General features: G+C 35.6%; 1 protein-coding gene across 2 annotated transcripts in view; it reads left to right on the forward strand.

The window, feature by feature from the left end:
* PDE3B (phosphodiesterase 3B) overlaps positions 1 to 15,828 on the forward strand; it is a 177,303-nt gene extending 161,475 nt beyond the window's left edge. Inside the window, exons 13-16 of one of the 2 annotated variants that reach the window (XR_012122619.1) lie at positions 6,091 to 6,294; positions 8,203 to 8,364; positions 11,970 to 12,158; positions 13,296 to 13,435. Coding sequence is in view for 1 of the 2 variants with exons in the window: in XM_037026925.2 (XP_036882820.2) it covers positions 6,091 to 6,294; positions 8,203 to 8,364; positions 11,903 to 12,158; positions 13,296 to 13,510 (837 nt within the window). In the remaining variant the exon portion in view is untranslated. Of the gene's footprint in view, positions 1 to 6,090; positions 6,295 to 8,202; positions 8,365 to 11,902; positions 12,159 to 13,295 lie in introns of both variants that reach the window. The other variant, XM_037026925.2, reaches the window with a different exon arrangement.
* The last annotated feature ends 792 nt before the right edge of the window (positions 15,829 to 16,620 follow it).

The following is a 16,620-nucleotide window of genomic DNA, read 5'->3' on the forward strand; positions in this document are numbered from 1 at the left end:
CTGCTAGCTTATGTGAAATACTCCGTTCTTACAAAGTCATGAAACCCTTGAGGCTTCTGTCAGCTAGCACCTGTGAGATAAGGACTCTCTGTGAAAGCTGAGGTCAACATGTTTATTAGGTAGTAAAGTGGGTTCTCTCATCTTGGGAGGTTCAGTGGGTCTAATCAGGCCATAATTAGTGAACAATATTAGTGCTCCAGTGTTTCATAAAAAGTGACAGTGGTGTATAATACCACCAACTGGATTAGACATTTTTCTTCATTCTCATGGCAGGGAAAACATGCTGGGAAGATACAGGAGGATTATTTTAAATCTTTGCCATGAAAGAAGGTGAAATATTTAGTCAGGCTTACTCTGGAGGGATGTCAGTATTAAAAGGTTTTTGAGCTATTTCCAAATGGAAAGTTGGCTGAAAGGTGGAGATTATTGCTTGAGATATCAGAGTTTATAGAATATTCTGATGAGTTTTGGGATAAAAGGAAACAATACTTTGAGATTTTTAAGTCTGAGACAATTGCAGATGTTTGTTCCCCAAAGTATAGATCAGAATGCTACCTAAGCACATGTATTTGTCTCTCTTTCCTCCTGATTATAATGATAGTTGGCGATGAAACTCATTACAGCGGAAGAACAGGTGGGAGGGTATTATCACCAGTAGATCAAAGAATTTAATATTCTTTCTGGAAAATGAAAAATGGATGGCTGAATATGGAAAGACAAAAGTGTAAAAGAAGGGGCTACAGCCTAAGTGGACCCTAGAGAGACTCCTGGTGACGTTTGCCCCTGCCTGCTCTGCACACCATACATCTCCCAAACGTATACACCGCGCACCCTTAAGAAAAGCTACTGCAATCCTGAATTTACCTCTAGGCAGAAAAGTCATCTCTTAAATATTGAAGGAAACTGCCAGGAGAGAATAAGTGTTACTAGTCTGGGCATTAGTACTCCAGAGTAAATCCTTATCATTCTATAAATTTAACAGCTGTCACCTGTTTGGTGATTCTAAAGCAAACCTGCTAGGTAACAAAACCCTGTCCACATTCAAAGAGTTCCTACTCATCCTTCCCAACTGAAGAAGAGACTTAGCAATAAGAAATACACAAGAGCAGAATGCAGAAATGTGTTTTTTTTTAAATCAATTGATAACCAGGGATCTCCAGATGTGACGCTAATCAGTAGTCTAGAAAGAAAAGACTAAGATGAACAGAGTAACTGACTGCAGGGGAAGTAGATAATCTAGGGGATAAAAAAATAAAGCATTGTCAGAATTGAAAAATACTGCTTCCATAAGAATAGGAAACCATGGGAAAGGAAATATCAGAACAGGTTAGAGCTCTCAGAAACTAAAAATATTACTATAGAAATTTTAGAAAATTCAACATAAGCATTGAAGTAACAGTCCAGGTAATATCTCCTAGAATTCAGACTAAAAGTATTGAGATGGAAAGTGTAGGCAAGGAGAAAACAGGGCATCGAGACCAGTCCATAACTGACCATTAGAGTTCCAGAAAGAGGAGTCTTCATATTTAAGGGGTTCCCCAAGAGCAATTGAATGGGAGAAAAACACCAAAAACCTACATATGGCCATGGTAAACTTTCAGAACAGGGATTTAAAAAAAAAAAAAAAGAATTCCTGAGACGATGAAAACAACATACTTATAAAAGAACAAAAATCCAACTGGCATCGTATTTTAGCAACAATGAATGCTAAGTGATACTGGGATAAAGTTTTCAAATTCTAAGGGAATTTGCTCATTTATCCATTTAACAAGTGCGTGAGTGCTGGCATAGAGATACTGTTTTCATGTTAGATTTCTCTATCAAGCTAAGCTACAGTTGAGTGTTAGGAACAAAATAAAGAGAATCTCAGATATATAAAGATTTAAAAAAATCATATCCCATCCATCCTATATGAGAAAGGTAAAGACAAAATGTCTTGGAAAATATGGGATGGCCAGAAAGTTTAGAACCAACCTAGAACTTCAGGGTAAAGGACTCCCAAAATGACAGCTGTTCATTAAGACTGTTTCTTTAGAAGTATCTTTTTCTTTCTTTCTTTTCTTTTGGCCCATTTAATATGGTATTTATTATAAAAAAGCAGTTTGCAAAGTTATGAGTAGGAAATTATCTCATTTCTGTTCTTAAATATAGTTTCATTTTTTTTTTTTCTGAGAGGGCATCTCTCATATTTATTGATCATATGGTTGTTAACAACAATAAACTTCTGTATAGGGGACTCAATGCACAACCATTAATCAACCCCAAGCCTAATTCTCAACAGTCTCCAATCTTCTGAAGCATAACGAACAAGTTTTTACATGGTGAACAAGTTCTTACATAGTGAATAAGTTCTTACATGGTGAACAGTGCAAGGGCAGTCATCACAGAAACTTTCAGTTTTGATCACGCATCATGAACTATAAACAATCAGATCAATTGTGATTATTCGTTTGATTTTTATACTTGATTTATATGTGAATCCCACATTTCTCCCTTATTATTATTATTATTATTATTATTATTATTATTTTTAATAAAATGCTGAAGTGGTAGGTAGATGCAAGATAAAGGTAGAAAACATAGTTTAGTGCTGTAAGAGGGCAAATGTAGATGATCAGGTGTGTGCCTATAGACTAAGTATTAATCCAAGCTAGACAAGGGCAACAAAACATCCACAGATGCAGAAGATTTCTCTCAAAACAGGGGGGATAAGGTTCTAAGCCTCACCATTGTTGATCCCCAATTTCTCACCTGATGGTCCCCCTGCGACTGTGCCTGTCTTAGGTTGTTCCTCCCTTGAGGAATCTTACCCGTCTCTGGCTAACCAGTCATCTTCCGGGGCCATACAGGGAAATGTAAAGTTGGTAAGTGAGAGAGAAGCAATATTGTTTGAAAAGGTTAGCTTTTTACTTCTTTGCAGATTTATGCCCTGTGGCTTCTATGCCCAGCATTTGTCTTGAGGTATCTTTACCACTTGGAAGAATTATGATACTCAGTAATTTTCAATATGAGGCACGAATTCTACTTAAGGGTTGTAATTAGGAAGGAAGAAGAAAAGCTATAGAAGTAGCAGACGGAAGAAAACATGGGAAGATTGATTATTTCTTTGACATATCTTCTTGTAGTGTAACATAAGCATATATAGGTTTTAAACTACTAATTAAATTGTGTGCACACATTAACATAATAGGAATACAGCTACATAACCAAAGCAGACCTACAATTACTAGCCATCTCCAGTGAAACCAAGAAAACCAGTTAGGCACCCTAGGCATTTGTGAAAACTTATCAATGATATGATGGATATTGTCTAACTGAATTTGAATAGTTTGAGAAAAATCAGACAAATTAAAACAACACATTCCTGGGAACTGTTCACATCCCATATGTTCTTTTAACAGTAGATAGTCTATAGTCGCAAGATTTTGGAGCGCTGCAACTTGCACTTCTCCTAATTCTTGGTTGAGTTCCGACAGTATAGATCCAGTCAAATTTGTTGTTTTATCTTTCTTTCTTTTTTAACTAGCACCTGAGTTTTCTGCAGCACCTGATTTGTTTACTGCCTTTATTGGATTTTTTTTTTTAAATGAAAACAGTCTTTCTTGATCCAAAACTTTTTACTTTTCAAAAGACCTTTAATCTTATGACTATAACCTGGAGATATTTAATGTTTCCTCCCATTTTTTTTTTCAAAAGGGAACATTTGTTCAGATTTGTCACACTCTTCCTTTGTTTGATCTAAGGCTTTCATGTGGCTGATGGTTTTCTTTTTTTGCTCATATTTATTGAAAGGTGTTTATTATTTGTTAAGATTAATTCTATCAGAGTTTGTATTAAACCCCTTTTCAAATCTTTTCAAGTCAAAAAGAGGATAAAAAGTACAGTTTATGAGCAACTAATTTGCTTTGTCAAATTAGAGATGTATTTTGTCTGCAGAGAAAAGGAAGGGACTCTATAGCTAGAGAAGGCAGATAGCAAGATGCTTTGGTACCAAGTCGAAGCATCTTAGTTACGGCAGCTCTGAGTTAGCTGGGGCACTTTCTTCCTTCTCTAGTTGTCACAAAGCCCTCAGTAAAAGCCTGCTGAGGCTTCATAATGTTTAACTGGAATGCTTTTCTTAAGTTTAAGCTTGGCTTATTGCCCTGTGTGCCACCATCCAGTATTCTTCCCAAAGTAGAATTGACATTTAGCTCCTACTTATTGCTCCCTGATTGTTTCTTGCCTCCACTCAGCTATGAGGTAGTGTGTTTATTGGGGTCCAGCAGGAACTCCTTCCACTTAATTCTCCAGGTGAGTTCTTCTTTCTTATGCGATGACTTAATTGGTCTTTCTTCTATCCATTCCCACTTCCATTATGTCTTTGAAGTTTACAATATGAAAACTTATATCTAGATTGTAATCATAATATCTAGATATTGATTCAAATTTTTTGCCCATATTTTATATTTCTTTGGTAATTTCAATGGGTAATTTGGATGGTGAAGGAATTCTGTGCTTATTTCTTTTGCTGATCTCACTAGCTGAGAGTTTATCAAGTCAGCTAGCTCTACAGGGCACTCACTATACATTGTGTATAGGAGTTTGGTTACTTTTTCCTAAACAGACAAAGCTCTTCTGATAGTCTAATCAGTCTTCACTGAAGTTGAGCATGAATTAGTTAAATTAGTATTAAATGTAAATTGACCCCTTAGGGAGTCTTTGAAGCTTATTTTTTCTCTTTGTAATTTATGTTTAGAAGTTATCATGTTACTATTAAATACCTTTATTTTTCAGTGAGATATAATTGACATATAACATTGTGTAAGTTTAAAGTGTATAACATGTTGATTTGATACACAGATATTATAATGATTACCACCACCATAGTGAGAGCTTAAACCTCCATCTTATCACATAATTATTTTTTGTGTGGTGAGTACCCTTAAGATCTAGTCTCTTATCAACTTCCAAGTAACAACACAGTATTGTTAACTACAATCACAGTGTTGGGCATTAGATCTCCAGAACTTATTCATCCTGTAACTGGAAGCTTCTACCTTTTGACCAACATCTCCTGAATTCTCCCTCCCCCCTGAGCCCCTGTAACCACCATTCTATTTGGTTTCTATGAAGTCAGCTTTTTTAGAGTCCACATAATATCATATGGTATTTATCTTTCTCTAACTTACCTCACTTAGCATAATGCTCTCAGGGTCCATCCATGTCATACAAATGGCAAGATTTCCCTTCTTTCTCAGGGCTGGACAATAGTCCTGTGTGTGTGTGTGTTTCATAAATACATGAAACTATTAAACTCTCAGAATATGTGCCTTAATTGAGACTGCATTCCATTTTCATCTGTCCTTCTTTCCCATGAGACAGGAAACTCTGAAAACAGGGATGGGTTTTTATTTTTTTCTTAGAGGTAGAAGAGGCTTTACAAATTCTGTAATCTGGTGGCTTTTAAAATCTGTATTCCAAAGTCCTAGAGTACTAAGGGACTTCCACTGGAGTGAGATGGAGAAGAGGTGAATAGTTCCACCCCATTTGAGCCGGAGGATTTGTGCTGTTACCTGTTTCACACTTCTTACTCCCAGGCACTGTGGGAGCAATGGGCAGAGATGGTGTGTGTGTAGGATGCATTCAGAGGCTGTGTGTCTGACTTACCCTGGACAGGACCCCTCCTTCCTCTTCTTCAGTCACCACCATCATTGATCCATGTAGCTAAAGAGGAGAATCCCTAAACCTGCTCGACATCCCCAACGGCTTTATTAACAGAAGCTTTATCCGAGAAGGCTTACTGATGTAATGAAGTAGACCTCAGATACCATCTTTACATCTCTTGGGAAGCAGAATGGTATCAGCAAAGATGAACTTTGGAGACAAGTTGCCCTTTCATTTACTAGCTGTATGTGCTGGAAAGGTGTGTCTGTCTTCTTTGTACTTCAGTCTACTTATTTATAAAATTATCACAACCCTTTTTCACAGGTATCAAAATGTCTGGCACATAGTAGTTACTCATTGTTTGTGTCCTTCCAACCTGATCCTAACTCTGTTTATTAAAGTTTATTATTTAAAGATGCCTGTCTCATTTTTCTTGTTCTTCTTTAGGCAGTTTTGTACAACGACAGATCTGTTCTGGAAAATCATCACGCCGCATCAGCTTGGAATCTGTATCTTTCTCGCCAAGAATACAACTTCCTTCTTAATCTTGATCATGTGGAATTCAAGCGCTTTCGTTTTTTAGTCATTGAAGCAATACTTGCTACAGATCTTAAAAAGCATTTTGATTTCCTTGCTGAATTCAATGCCAAGGTTTGTTATGCAAATTAACCCCTGGTTTAAAAAATGGAAATCATTGTCAGTGTTACTGATAAAAGTGTTTTTCAATATTAAGCTAGAATAGTACTTATGAAATCATAATAAATATCTGATATATCACAGTATGTGCATATTTGAAAAAAATGTTTTTAATTACAACTTTTATACAGTGACAAACCAATTAGTTGTATCAAAAGTTTTTAGGGGAAAATTTGAGAGAGTTGTGCACATTGCCAAGTAAAGCACTGTATGAAATTAAAGATATATTTCTAAGAAGCTAGTTATGCCTACTTCATTGCACCTGTTATGCTTTCTTGGTATTATAGTTTAACTGGCTGATGTGGGAGAAGAGAAGTGCTCTACTCTGTACTCTTTCCCTTGAGAAAAAGGCACTCCCTGAGAACTCTATTGAGATTGCCCACTAGGGGTAGTTGTGCTAGCAAAGGATAAGGAAAGAACAGGTAGAGGTCACTCCCTCAGAGAACTCACATGCACTAGGCAATATATCATCACTGCCTTCGTGTAAAAGTGGTACTAATCTGAATGTTTTCTCCCTTCAGACATTTGGGGTGAAAAAAAGTTGAGAACCACTGCTTTAGGTTCCTGAGGGAAGGACAGCCCCTTTTTTTGTTGGTAGGAAGCTGTTTTCTTGATGACATTTGTGAACCTAAAGGAAGGTGTACCTTCAGGGAAGAGAACTGATAACAAAGAACTATTAGATTTAACCCCCCTGGAAGGGGGAGACCCTACATGTGGCTGTTGTGATATTAATAAAAAAATACTTAGAAAAATCAGCAAGAAATCAGTATGCCTTTAATATTATTTCACAGCTGTATAGCTCTACTAACTTTTTTTTTACATACTTATAAAAGCTCTGCTAACTTCTTTTATATAATAAAAATACATTAACATGCTTAAGTCAGAGTATAGAAGTTTTTACAGGTGACAGATTATCTAACTATTTTTGAATCTGTGTCCTCAGAGACTTCTATTCTGTAATCTCTCAGGAAACTGCCACGTGAGTGGCGTTTCAGACATACACAGTTTCAATAAGAAGAGCTCTCCTTTTAAGCATTTTCTGTAGTGGTGGTCTAAATAAATTCTCCTTCAACAAAAAGGTTTGGTGCCCAAAAAACTACCATCACAGTGAAGTTCAAAAGCTGCTGATCTGGCCCATTCACTTAATTTTAACAAGAGGAAATTTGGGTTCTTGAAAGACATAGTAACTTGTCTAATTAACAGTGATAATTACCATTTATTTAAATAGCAATATTAAGATTTAGTATTTACTATGAACTAAACATTTTGCATTTATTCTCATGGCAATATGGCTAAGTATTTTCCTACTTTATAGATGAAGAAAGTTAGACTCAAGGAGATTAAGTAATTTTTTTCAGTGTGACATATGAATTAGTAAGTTTTCTTAGTATTTAAAACCACGGGGATCAGCTTCTAAGATTTATGTTCTTTCAATGATACCATATTTGCCTTTCACAGCTAGAACCAACTTCTTAAATCAGTAAGTGTTCTCTGAGGTAGAAATAGTTATAATGCTTATGATATTTTCATGCCTTACATATACATATAATTAATATATATTATATACTTAGATGTTACTATCCACACACAAATTACAATTCTCTGTTGTAATCACAAATATTGAAACCCATGGGTTGTTTTCATAGCACGCTGCTTCCATAGAAACAAAATTATGATGACACTTCAAAGGGAAATTTGACCCATAAAGGTCCAGGTTATGGCACAAACTGATTAAAAGAAGCATTATTGAAATTAACTTCCTGTCATTTGGACAGGAAATGGTTTTAAAATGATTAGATAAAAAGCAACAGAATTCCTGTGTTCAGATTCAGAGAACCTAAAATAATTGTTTTTCCAAAATAGGCCAATGATGTGAACAGTAATGGCATAGAGTGGAGTAATGAAAACGACCGCCTCCTAGTGTGCCAGGTGTGCATCAAGCTGGCAGATATAAACGGCCCAGCCAAAGTCCGGGACTTACATTTGAAATGGACAGAAGGCATTGTCAATGAATTTTATGAGCAGGTAAACTGAAACACGAGGTGGGTGGGATTTTTTAAGAGCTGCCATCCAGAACATTAGTCTTTGGGGTTTGAATAGCTACATTAAATGTTTGAAATCTGAATTGCTTTTACCAAAACTGGTTAGAAATTTTTGCATTTGCTCTGGTCTTAGTGTTTTTCTCAGCTCTTTTTTGGTGTTTCAAATTTTACCAGCAAAGACAAAAAAAGTTGATTTGCCTGTCTAAGTGGGTTGAATGTATTCTGGAATCTGGAAGTAAAGGTAGACTGCATTTAATTCCAAGGTCCCTTTCAATCCTGAGAGCCTATAACCTAGGATAATTTATTTCCAAATGAAGTTATTTTTAGTTTACTCAGGGCGTACTTAGATTATATCTAAAGAATGCCAACACATTTGCAACTCTGCTATAGAAAGACTGACTTAGAAACATCAACTAGGTAAAAGTCCTGGAAAAGGATGAGAAACTAGAGAGCTAGAAGTGGGCACAAAGTAGGTAGATAGTGCTTTTAAAGGGTTCAGAGATAATAAATCTTCTTTTTCTCATATATTTAAAAATCTTGTCTTTAAAATAATCCTACCACTTTGCAGAATCTTTACCAGTTTTTGTCCAATACTGAGGCTCCCTACAGTGTATATGTATAACGATTTCCCCACAAGCCTAACATTTCCTTATCTCCAAAATATCAAATAATCTCCTTGACTTTGGAATTGCATTCCTTGAGAGTCTTTGCTGGTCCTAATAATCAAGAAAGATCAAGATGACTACCAAGTGAGGCCTTTGTGATAAGGCATTCTTACTGTAAGTTGCTGCTCTAGTAGGAGTGATGAAGTTGAGCTATAGACCATGCACACTTACCTGTTATACCTCATCCAACCAGATTGTATTGACTGATCAATAGATGTACAATGTCTTTCGTCAATTATGTATCCCAATACAATAATGTATATTCTGTTTATAAGTTACAAAATACTATACTGTGTAATCATAGAAATAGATAAGTATTCCAAAACTACTAATATTCTACTGTTCTAATAACATTTGAACTAAATTACATGTAATCTTGAGTAATAAATGGTTATAAATGTTTATCTAATTTATAGATTATAACATACAGTTTACATATTCCCATCCTCATTCTTAAAGATAATTAAGGCTGCATCAAGCTTCAAAGCATGTTCACAAAAGAATTTTTTGCTAAGGAAAATGGCATGTTTATATTATCTGTACAAAAGAGACAATAAAAACAGTAGTATATGCCAATTTTAGAAAACTCACTAATTCAGCAAAAACATTTAAAAAGTTCATTTAGACCTAGTTTATAATGGTTTTTAAAGTATATAGAATTCTTATTAAACAAACTTGGAAGCCCAGCCTGAGGTTGAATCCTGACTTCTCTTCCTTACCAGCAATGTGACCTTGGGTAAGTTACTTAACCTCTCTGCCTCAGTTTCCTCATTGATCAAATAGGAGTATTGATAGTAACTACCTCGTAAGATGCTGTGAAGATGAAATTAATTAATGTATAGGTAAAGTTTTTAGAACAGCTGATACATAATTGCTCGGTAAATGTTATTATAATTCCAGGTCTGTCACTAAAAACAATGTAATATTTTAGACAGTTTCACTTAAATCTTATAGGTTTCATTACTCACTTGGCAAAGGAGAATAATGTCCTCTGACAGCTACCACATAGAGTTGTCATGAAGGCTAAATATACAAATCTATATGAAAGTCCTAATCAACCTTTCTCAAAACTACTAAGTTTCCTTCTCAATCTGGATATGCTATTAAACATTCTTCAGATATGGATATAAATTCTAACCTTGCCCAACTTTTAACCTTTTTATAATTATGTTATTTTTATAACCCTATAGTCATGTAAGTGTCATTGGGTTAGAAAAACTAAACTCTTGTTAAAAGAAAAAGCCAAATCGATGAAATAATAGAATCCTGTGAATAAACCCAACTGGTTTTTGTTTTTGACATTAATAGTTTTCTCCCTATAGATCTTTAATCATGGAACATCTGATCACTGGGACAGTTTCTGGCTGTGCCCTCGGGGCTGTGATGACTCTCGCCTGCAGAAGTTGTACATTGTGGAGAGTATTCATCCCTGACCAGTTTAGACACCTGGAACTAAAATGTTAATAGCCGCATTTGGGGAATGCTCAGCACATTCTAAACACTACATAGCATTGCTCAAATTTTACACATCCTTTGGGCATAAGGCTTGCCCCAAAACCATTCATGAAGTAGGTGGCAAAAGCAGGTTTTGAAACCACATCTGTCTGGTCTCAAGTTGTGCTCTCCAGAACCCTAGAGACGGTAGTGGGAGGGCAGCACAGGGCAGGCAGTCGGGACTCTGGGCCTAAAATCCTCACTCCAACCACAGTAGCTCTACTTCTATTTGTTTTACATTTCAGGTTTTTGGATTCAGATTCATTAAAGGCTTCTGACCTTGGGAAAGGTAGTGGGAGGAGAGGCAGTGTTGGAAAAAATTTTGAAAATTCAACACTATACATTTAAGTACAGCAACCAAATGTTTTTGTTATACTATCTTCCCTTAGGAGAAAGAGAATCTATATTTGACATTATAGGATTTTGCATGTTGTTGGTAAATTTTCTGATACTTATTTTAAAAGATGCATATTTTTTGGAAACAACCCAAGTGTCTAACAATAAAAAGATGAATGGATAAAGAGGATGTGGTACATATACACAATGGAATATTATTCAGCCATAAAAAGAAAGGAAATCCTGCCATTTGCAACAACATTGATGGATCTAAAGGGTATTATGCTCAGTGAAATAAGCTAGGCAGAGAAAGACAAATACCATATGATTTCATTTGATGCAAAAATCAAGTGATATATATTTGTGGACTATAAAAACAAATGATATATAATCAAATGATATATATTTTGCCTTGATGCAAAAATCAAATGATATATATATTTGTGGAATATAAAAACAGCAAAACAAGGAATAAAACAGCAGTAGACTCAGACACTGAGAAGTGACTAGTGGTTACCAAGGGGGAGGGGCTGGAGTGGGGGAGGGAGGATGAAGGGGCAGAGTAATTCACCATCACAATATTAAGTGGGTCATGGGGATAGCACGGAGAATATAGTCATTGATTCTGCAACATCTTTCTACATTGATAGATAGCAATCACACTAGAGGGGGTAGGGTTTTAATAATATGGGTAACTGTTGAACCACTCTGTTGTACATTTGAAACCAATATAAGATTGTATATCAACAATATTTCAATTTAAAATAATGCATATTTTTCTTGCTAACTGAATACCCACCATACTGGTTGACTGGTGGAGTGTGAGAATAAAGTCTGCTCAGGATTTTGTAAATATTAGAGAAATTCTTAGAGTTGAAAGTATAGACTAATTAGGTATCTTGATGCTTTTTTGGTAGAAATTACTTTGATATTGACTATGCTTAGAAAACTAAAGATAATTTTAACAGCAAAGCTCAGTGGTTCTTTCAACAGTTAAAAATATACTTTTTTTCTTAAAATGATCAGGGAGATGAAGAAGCAAATCTTGGTTTGCCCATCAGTCCATTCATGGATCGTTCTTCTCCTCAACTAGCAAAACTCCAAGAGTCTTTTATCACCCACATCGTGGGTCCCCTGTGTAACTCCTATGATGCTGCGGGTCTGCTCCCGGGTCAGTGGATAGAAGCAGAAGAGGAGGAGGACACTGAAAGTTGTTATGATGAAGAAGATGGTGAAGAATTAGATACAGATGATGAAGAAGTAGAAGACAACCTAAATCCTAGTAAGAACACAGGGATACTTATAATTTATTAATGTTATTAACTACAAATGCCATTTAATTTGGATTTAGATCTTTGTTTTTAACTTACATATTCTTGAATAACTGCTACCTAAATGTTCAGCTAAAATAGTCTCTTGAGGACTCCATGCTATGTAAGCATTCTTCATTAAAGTAGCACCTCTTGAAGTGTTGTCCTAGCAAGTTTCAGGGGCTGTATCTGTGCATGAAGAATAGGGCCATCACCAATGCTGAACAAGTGTGGGGAGGGTGGGTCCTAGTGGCTAGTCCTCCTTTACCTCACCCCTCCTCATACCACGCTTCCCAGCTTGCTAATCTGCCCTTCATATAGAACTGGAAAATGGATCAAAACAGTTGGGAGAAGAGGAAAACATTCCCTGACTCTCTGAGGAGAACCAAGCTTAATGGCATTATGGCATATTTGAATAACCAAACAATGTAGGGACATTGTTTTCTACATAAGGCAGTGAGTGTAAGTGGATAATTAAAAAGAAACATTTATTGCCTTTTTAACTATAAATGAAATTGGCTTTTGCTCTTTAAAATAGAATTTAGATTATATCTAGCTAATTACCTGTTTTCCAAGCATGCCATCAATCAGAACAGATAACTTCAAAGAACTGCCCTTTCCGAGTATTGTATTCAGGATTAGCACAGTGAGGAGTAATCTTATGCCATCACCATCTGAGCATCGTCTTGGGAAAATTGACTGCCTTCTAAATATTATTTATACTCACCAAAGTTTTGATAATTATGCTTAAATCAATACATTAAAATATCCTAAAAAGGGTGGTTCTTAACTTTGCATTATTATTTTATCATTTAAAATTTCAGTACTACCCTCCCCCTTCTTCCCTGACTTCCCTAATCACCTCCTCTGCTTTCTTTTATCCATAATACTTAATCCCATCTAACATACTTGTGTTTTGCTTCTTTATTGCTCACTTGGGTCTTTCCACTAGAATGTGAACTCTGTAGTGCAGGGGTTATTTTTATCTTCTTGTTTATCCCTGTAACCCCACTGCTTAGGTATGCGCCTGGAATAGGCACTCAGGCATTTAGTTAGTGAATGTCTGAATCACTGCTATGATTAGAATATATTTGTTTTAAATTTCGCAGTGCCACAAAGAAGTAAAGGCAGACGGCAGATATTTTGTCAGCTAATGCATCATCTCACCGAAAACCACAAGATATGGAAGGAAATCATAGAAGAAGAAGAGAGATGTAAAGCTAATGGGAATAAACTGCAGGTGGAAAGTTCTTCCTTACCTCAAGCAGATGAGATTCAGGTCATTGAGGAGGCAGATGAAGAGGAGGAGAGACAGTTTGAATAAAGAAGAGGCATCCTGAAGAAGGCCCAGAGGGCTGTGCCCAGAGTCAGAGATCGTTGCCTGGTGTTCACTGTGATGACTTTCAACTGACCACCCCTAGTAGACAGGCCTTAATACTGTGAGAGGATCCTTGCTGTGCTGGCAGTTTCCCACTCCTATGCACTTTTACCAGATGAACTAGAAAGTCAGCCTCAGAGCTTGGCTTCATTTGACTCATATTGCAGAGCCCTACATAATGCCTTCATTTGCTTGGTAGTCGCTTTTATCTGTCGTGAGGGGTAGCTGTAACTAAAAACTCAAGTGATCTACTTCTTCTCCAATGTGGCCAGAACTTTTTGCTTTCATGAAAATAAGATTCATATTATTTTTCCAAATGTGTATTTTATGCCTTGGAATGTTTGGGGGAAAAAAAAGTCTGTGCCTATCTAGAAAGGAACCCAGTGTCGCCTTTCTGAGGGGTCTCTGTTCGGTGCAAGACACTGTTCCGTGCTGTTCTCCCTGCTTTACCCATGTGGCACCGAGTGACCTTTAGACTTCACAAAATCCAGGTGCATTAATTTCTCATGCTTTTTACTGTTGTGCTTTACCTACTATGTGTGTTTTATTTCTGCTCAGAGTATTCAGGTTTGCTGTGGACATAGAAGTCTGAATTTCAGTCTTACTAACTTATATTCCACGGTCAGATTTTAAAGATATTTAAGTTTAACAATGAAGGAATTTTATTCTTTAGTCAAAACTGTTTTACTCTTGCTCAGGATTAATCGTTTTAAACATTTAGTAATATTAACAGCAACGATTTGTCAGAAAAAATATTTTCCTAACAATGTTAACCTTTTATGAAATGAGCCTTATTTTCTCTTCTTAATTAGTCTTGAGACTAATTAAAGCCCAGGAAAAGGAGATGTGTGTCTTTTGCCTTAATGCAAAAATCAAATGAAACTAATTCTATAAAAGGTAACAATGGAAATAGTTTAAGATCTCAAGGACACATATGTTGAATAAAGAATTGAAATATGTGCTTATCTATAGAGCCATATCTTAGGTGCTACCTGGTTACTTACTATAAAATTGGTGTTCATCTTTCTGTTAATTTCCTTCTGCATCTAGACTACATGACTTAAATGACCTATGACTACTCAACATTTCTAGAGCCCAACTGACAATCTAATTTCTGAGTTAAAGTAAATGATGGGAATACCTATTTAACTTTTATATAATAAATCTAAATATTTCAGTAAAATGTTTCCTGCAAAAGCACCTTAAAATACTTTCAAAGAAAATGGACCATATTAGAATGTTCATAAACTTCTTAGGGTAAAGATGTGTATCTGAGTTGTGAAAAATTTTTGAAGATAAAAAGAGCAGACAATATGATAGATAGCAAGGTGGTAAACTAATATTTTCCATTATTCTTGGAGACTAATTAATTTTGGATCCATGCAGCTTTTGTAGACAGTGAAACCAGTAATTTTCTGATGTAATTCCTTTAAAGTATGTCAGTAGGCAATTTCGTACCTATCTACCTAGAATATTTAGCTTACCTGAAAGATTTCAATAAAGATCAGAGGAAGTGTTGGAATTTTTGATCCTGTATAGTATACTATTTAATGAATCACTAAGTGTTATTTATTAGACAACACTGCTGAGATCCTTCCTACCAGTTTTGCTGCCATTGCCACATCATTTGTAACCTGGTTCCATATTACTAAGTAATAAAATCTTAACTAATTTATTGAGTTTGCACTTAAAACGTATATATCCTGTGCTTCTACTTCTGTAAAGTACACTTTCATCCCATATATTTCTGCTATTGGCAAGTACATATATGTATAAATTCACACATATGCATGTATACATACTGAGAATCAAATTTCCTTTCTATTTTATTAAAATTTTATATTGGGGTTGTTTAATGTATATTTTTATTTTCTCAAAAGGATCGAATTTTTAGTCTAATGCTGAGAATTCATTTTTAAACAGTTCAACCCTAAAAACTGACATATATTATAATAGCCCAAAGAAAGACTAGAAAGTGTCCTTCCTGAAACTTAAATTAATAAATTGAACTGAACAGAAAGAAATGAATGTGAGAGTATGTGTTAAGTATATATATAGTGCTATTAGATGGAATCTTGAGAATTTACCATAAACCATGTGGCACATCCTAGTTTGGTTACTACTGAATCCGACTGTTTTATTATAATAATTTTCTTAATGAATTTGCTATTATGTCACTGGTCTTAGAAATCTTGGTAGTGCTATAATATGTCTGTGTGCTTACTGATACATTTTTCTCCATAAAAGTCTACTTTTCAAAGTTATTTCATGATTTGAAAGTTATTTCCTCTCATTTACTGGTGATATTGGCTTTTTCTACATTTATTTTTCTTCCTCCCTCCCTCCCTTCCTCTCTTCCTTTCTCCTTCCTTCCCTCCTTACAAGAACCCTGAAAATTCAGGCATTTTTTTAAGTACTCAGAAATTTCCTCTTTCTAGATTGCATCATTCATTGGAACAAACTTCACAAAAGAGACGAATAGATCGAACCCTTTATATTTACTTTTTAACCTTTTTAACAGCTTCCCAAAGGCAAGTGACTTTTATGCTGAGACCTGAAGAATTATGAGGCAGCTTGAAGATGACTGCTTATGGATAGAGAATAACAGCATGTATATAGTCAGGAGAAACGGAAGCAGCCCCACACTGGAGGAGCCAAGACCTGTAGGTTGGCTGAACAGAGTGTAAGAAGAGAGAGTGGTTAATGAAGATCTTTGTAAAGTGTGACATGACATCCCATTTAAACTATTGCTAAAGTAAATGTGGACCAATTGAAATTGAAAAACTTTTAATTTGGAAGAGTGACATGGTTAGTTTCACATTTTATGAGGATCATTCAAGTAATATGCTATTTTCCATGGAAGACATGGGGGAGATCTCAATGATCTAAATTGGGATAGATTATAGGTCAACATAGAAGTGAATGGACTTAAGATTTAAGATGTAGAATTGATTGCCCCGGTAATTAATTGGGTATTGTGATACAATACGTGATGACAGTGACTTTCAGATTTTTGCTTTGGGCAACTATCAGTCTCATTCACTGAAATGCAGTAT

The sequence above is a fragment of the Manis javanica genome, chromosome 11 (assembly GCF_040802235.1).
Source record: "Manis javanica isolate MJ-LG chromosome 11, MJ_LKY, whole genome shotgun sequence".
Lineage (NCBI taxonomy): Eukaryota > Metazoa > Chordata > Mammalia > Pholidota > Manidae > Manis > Manis javanica.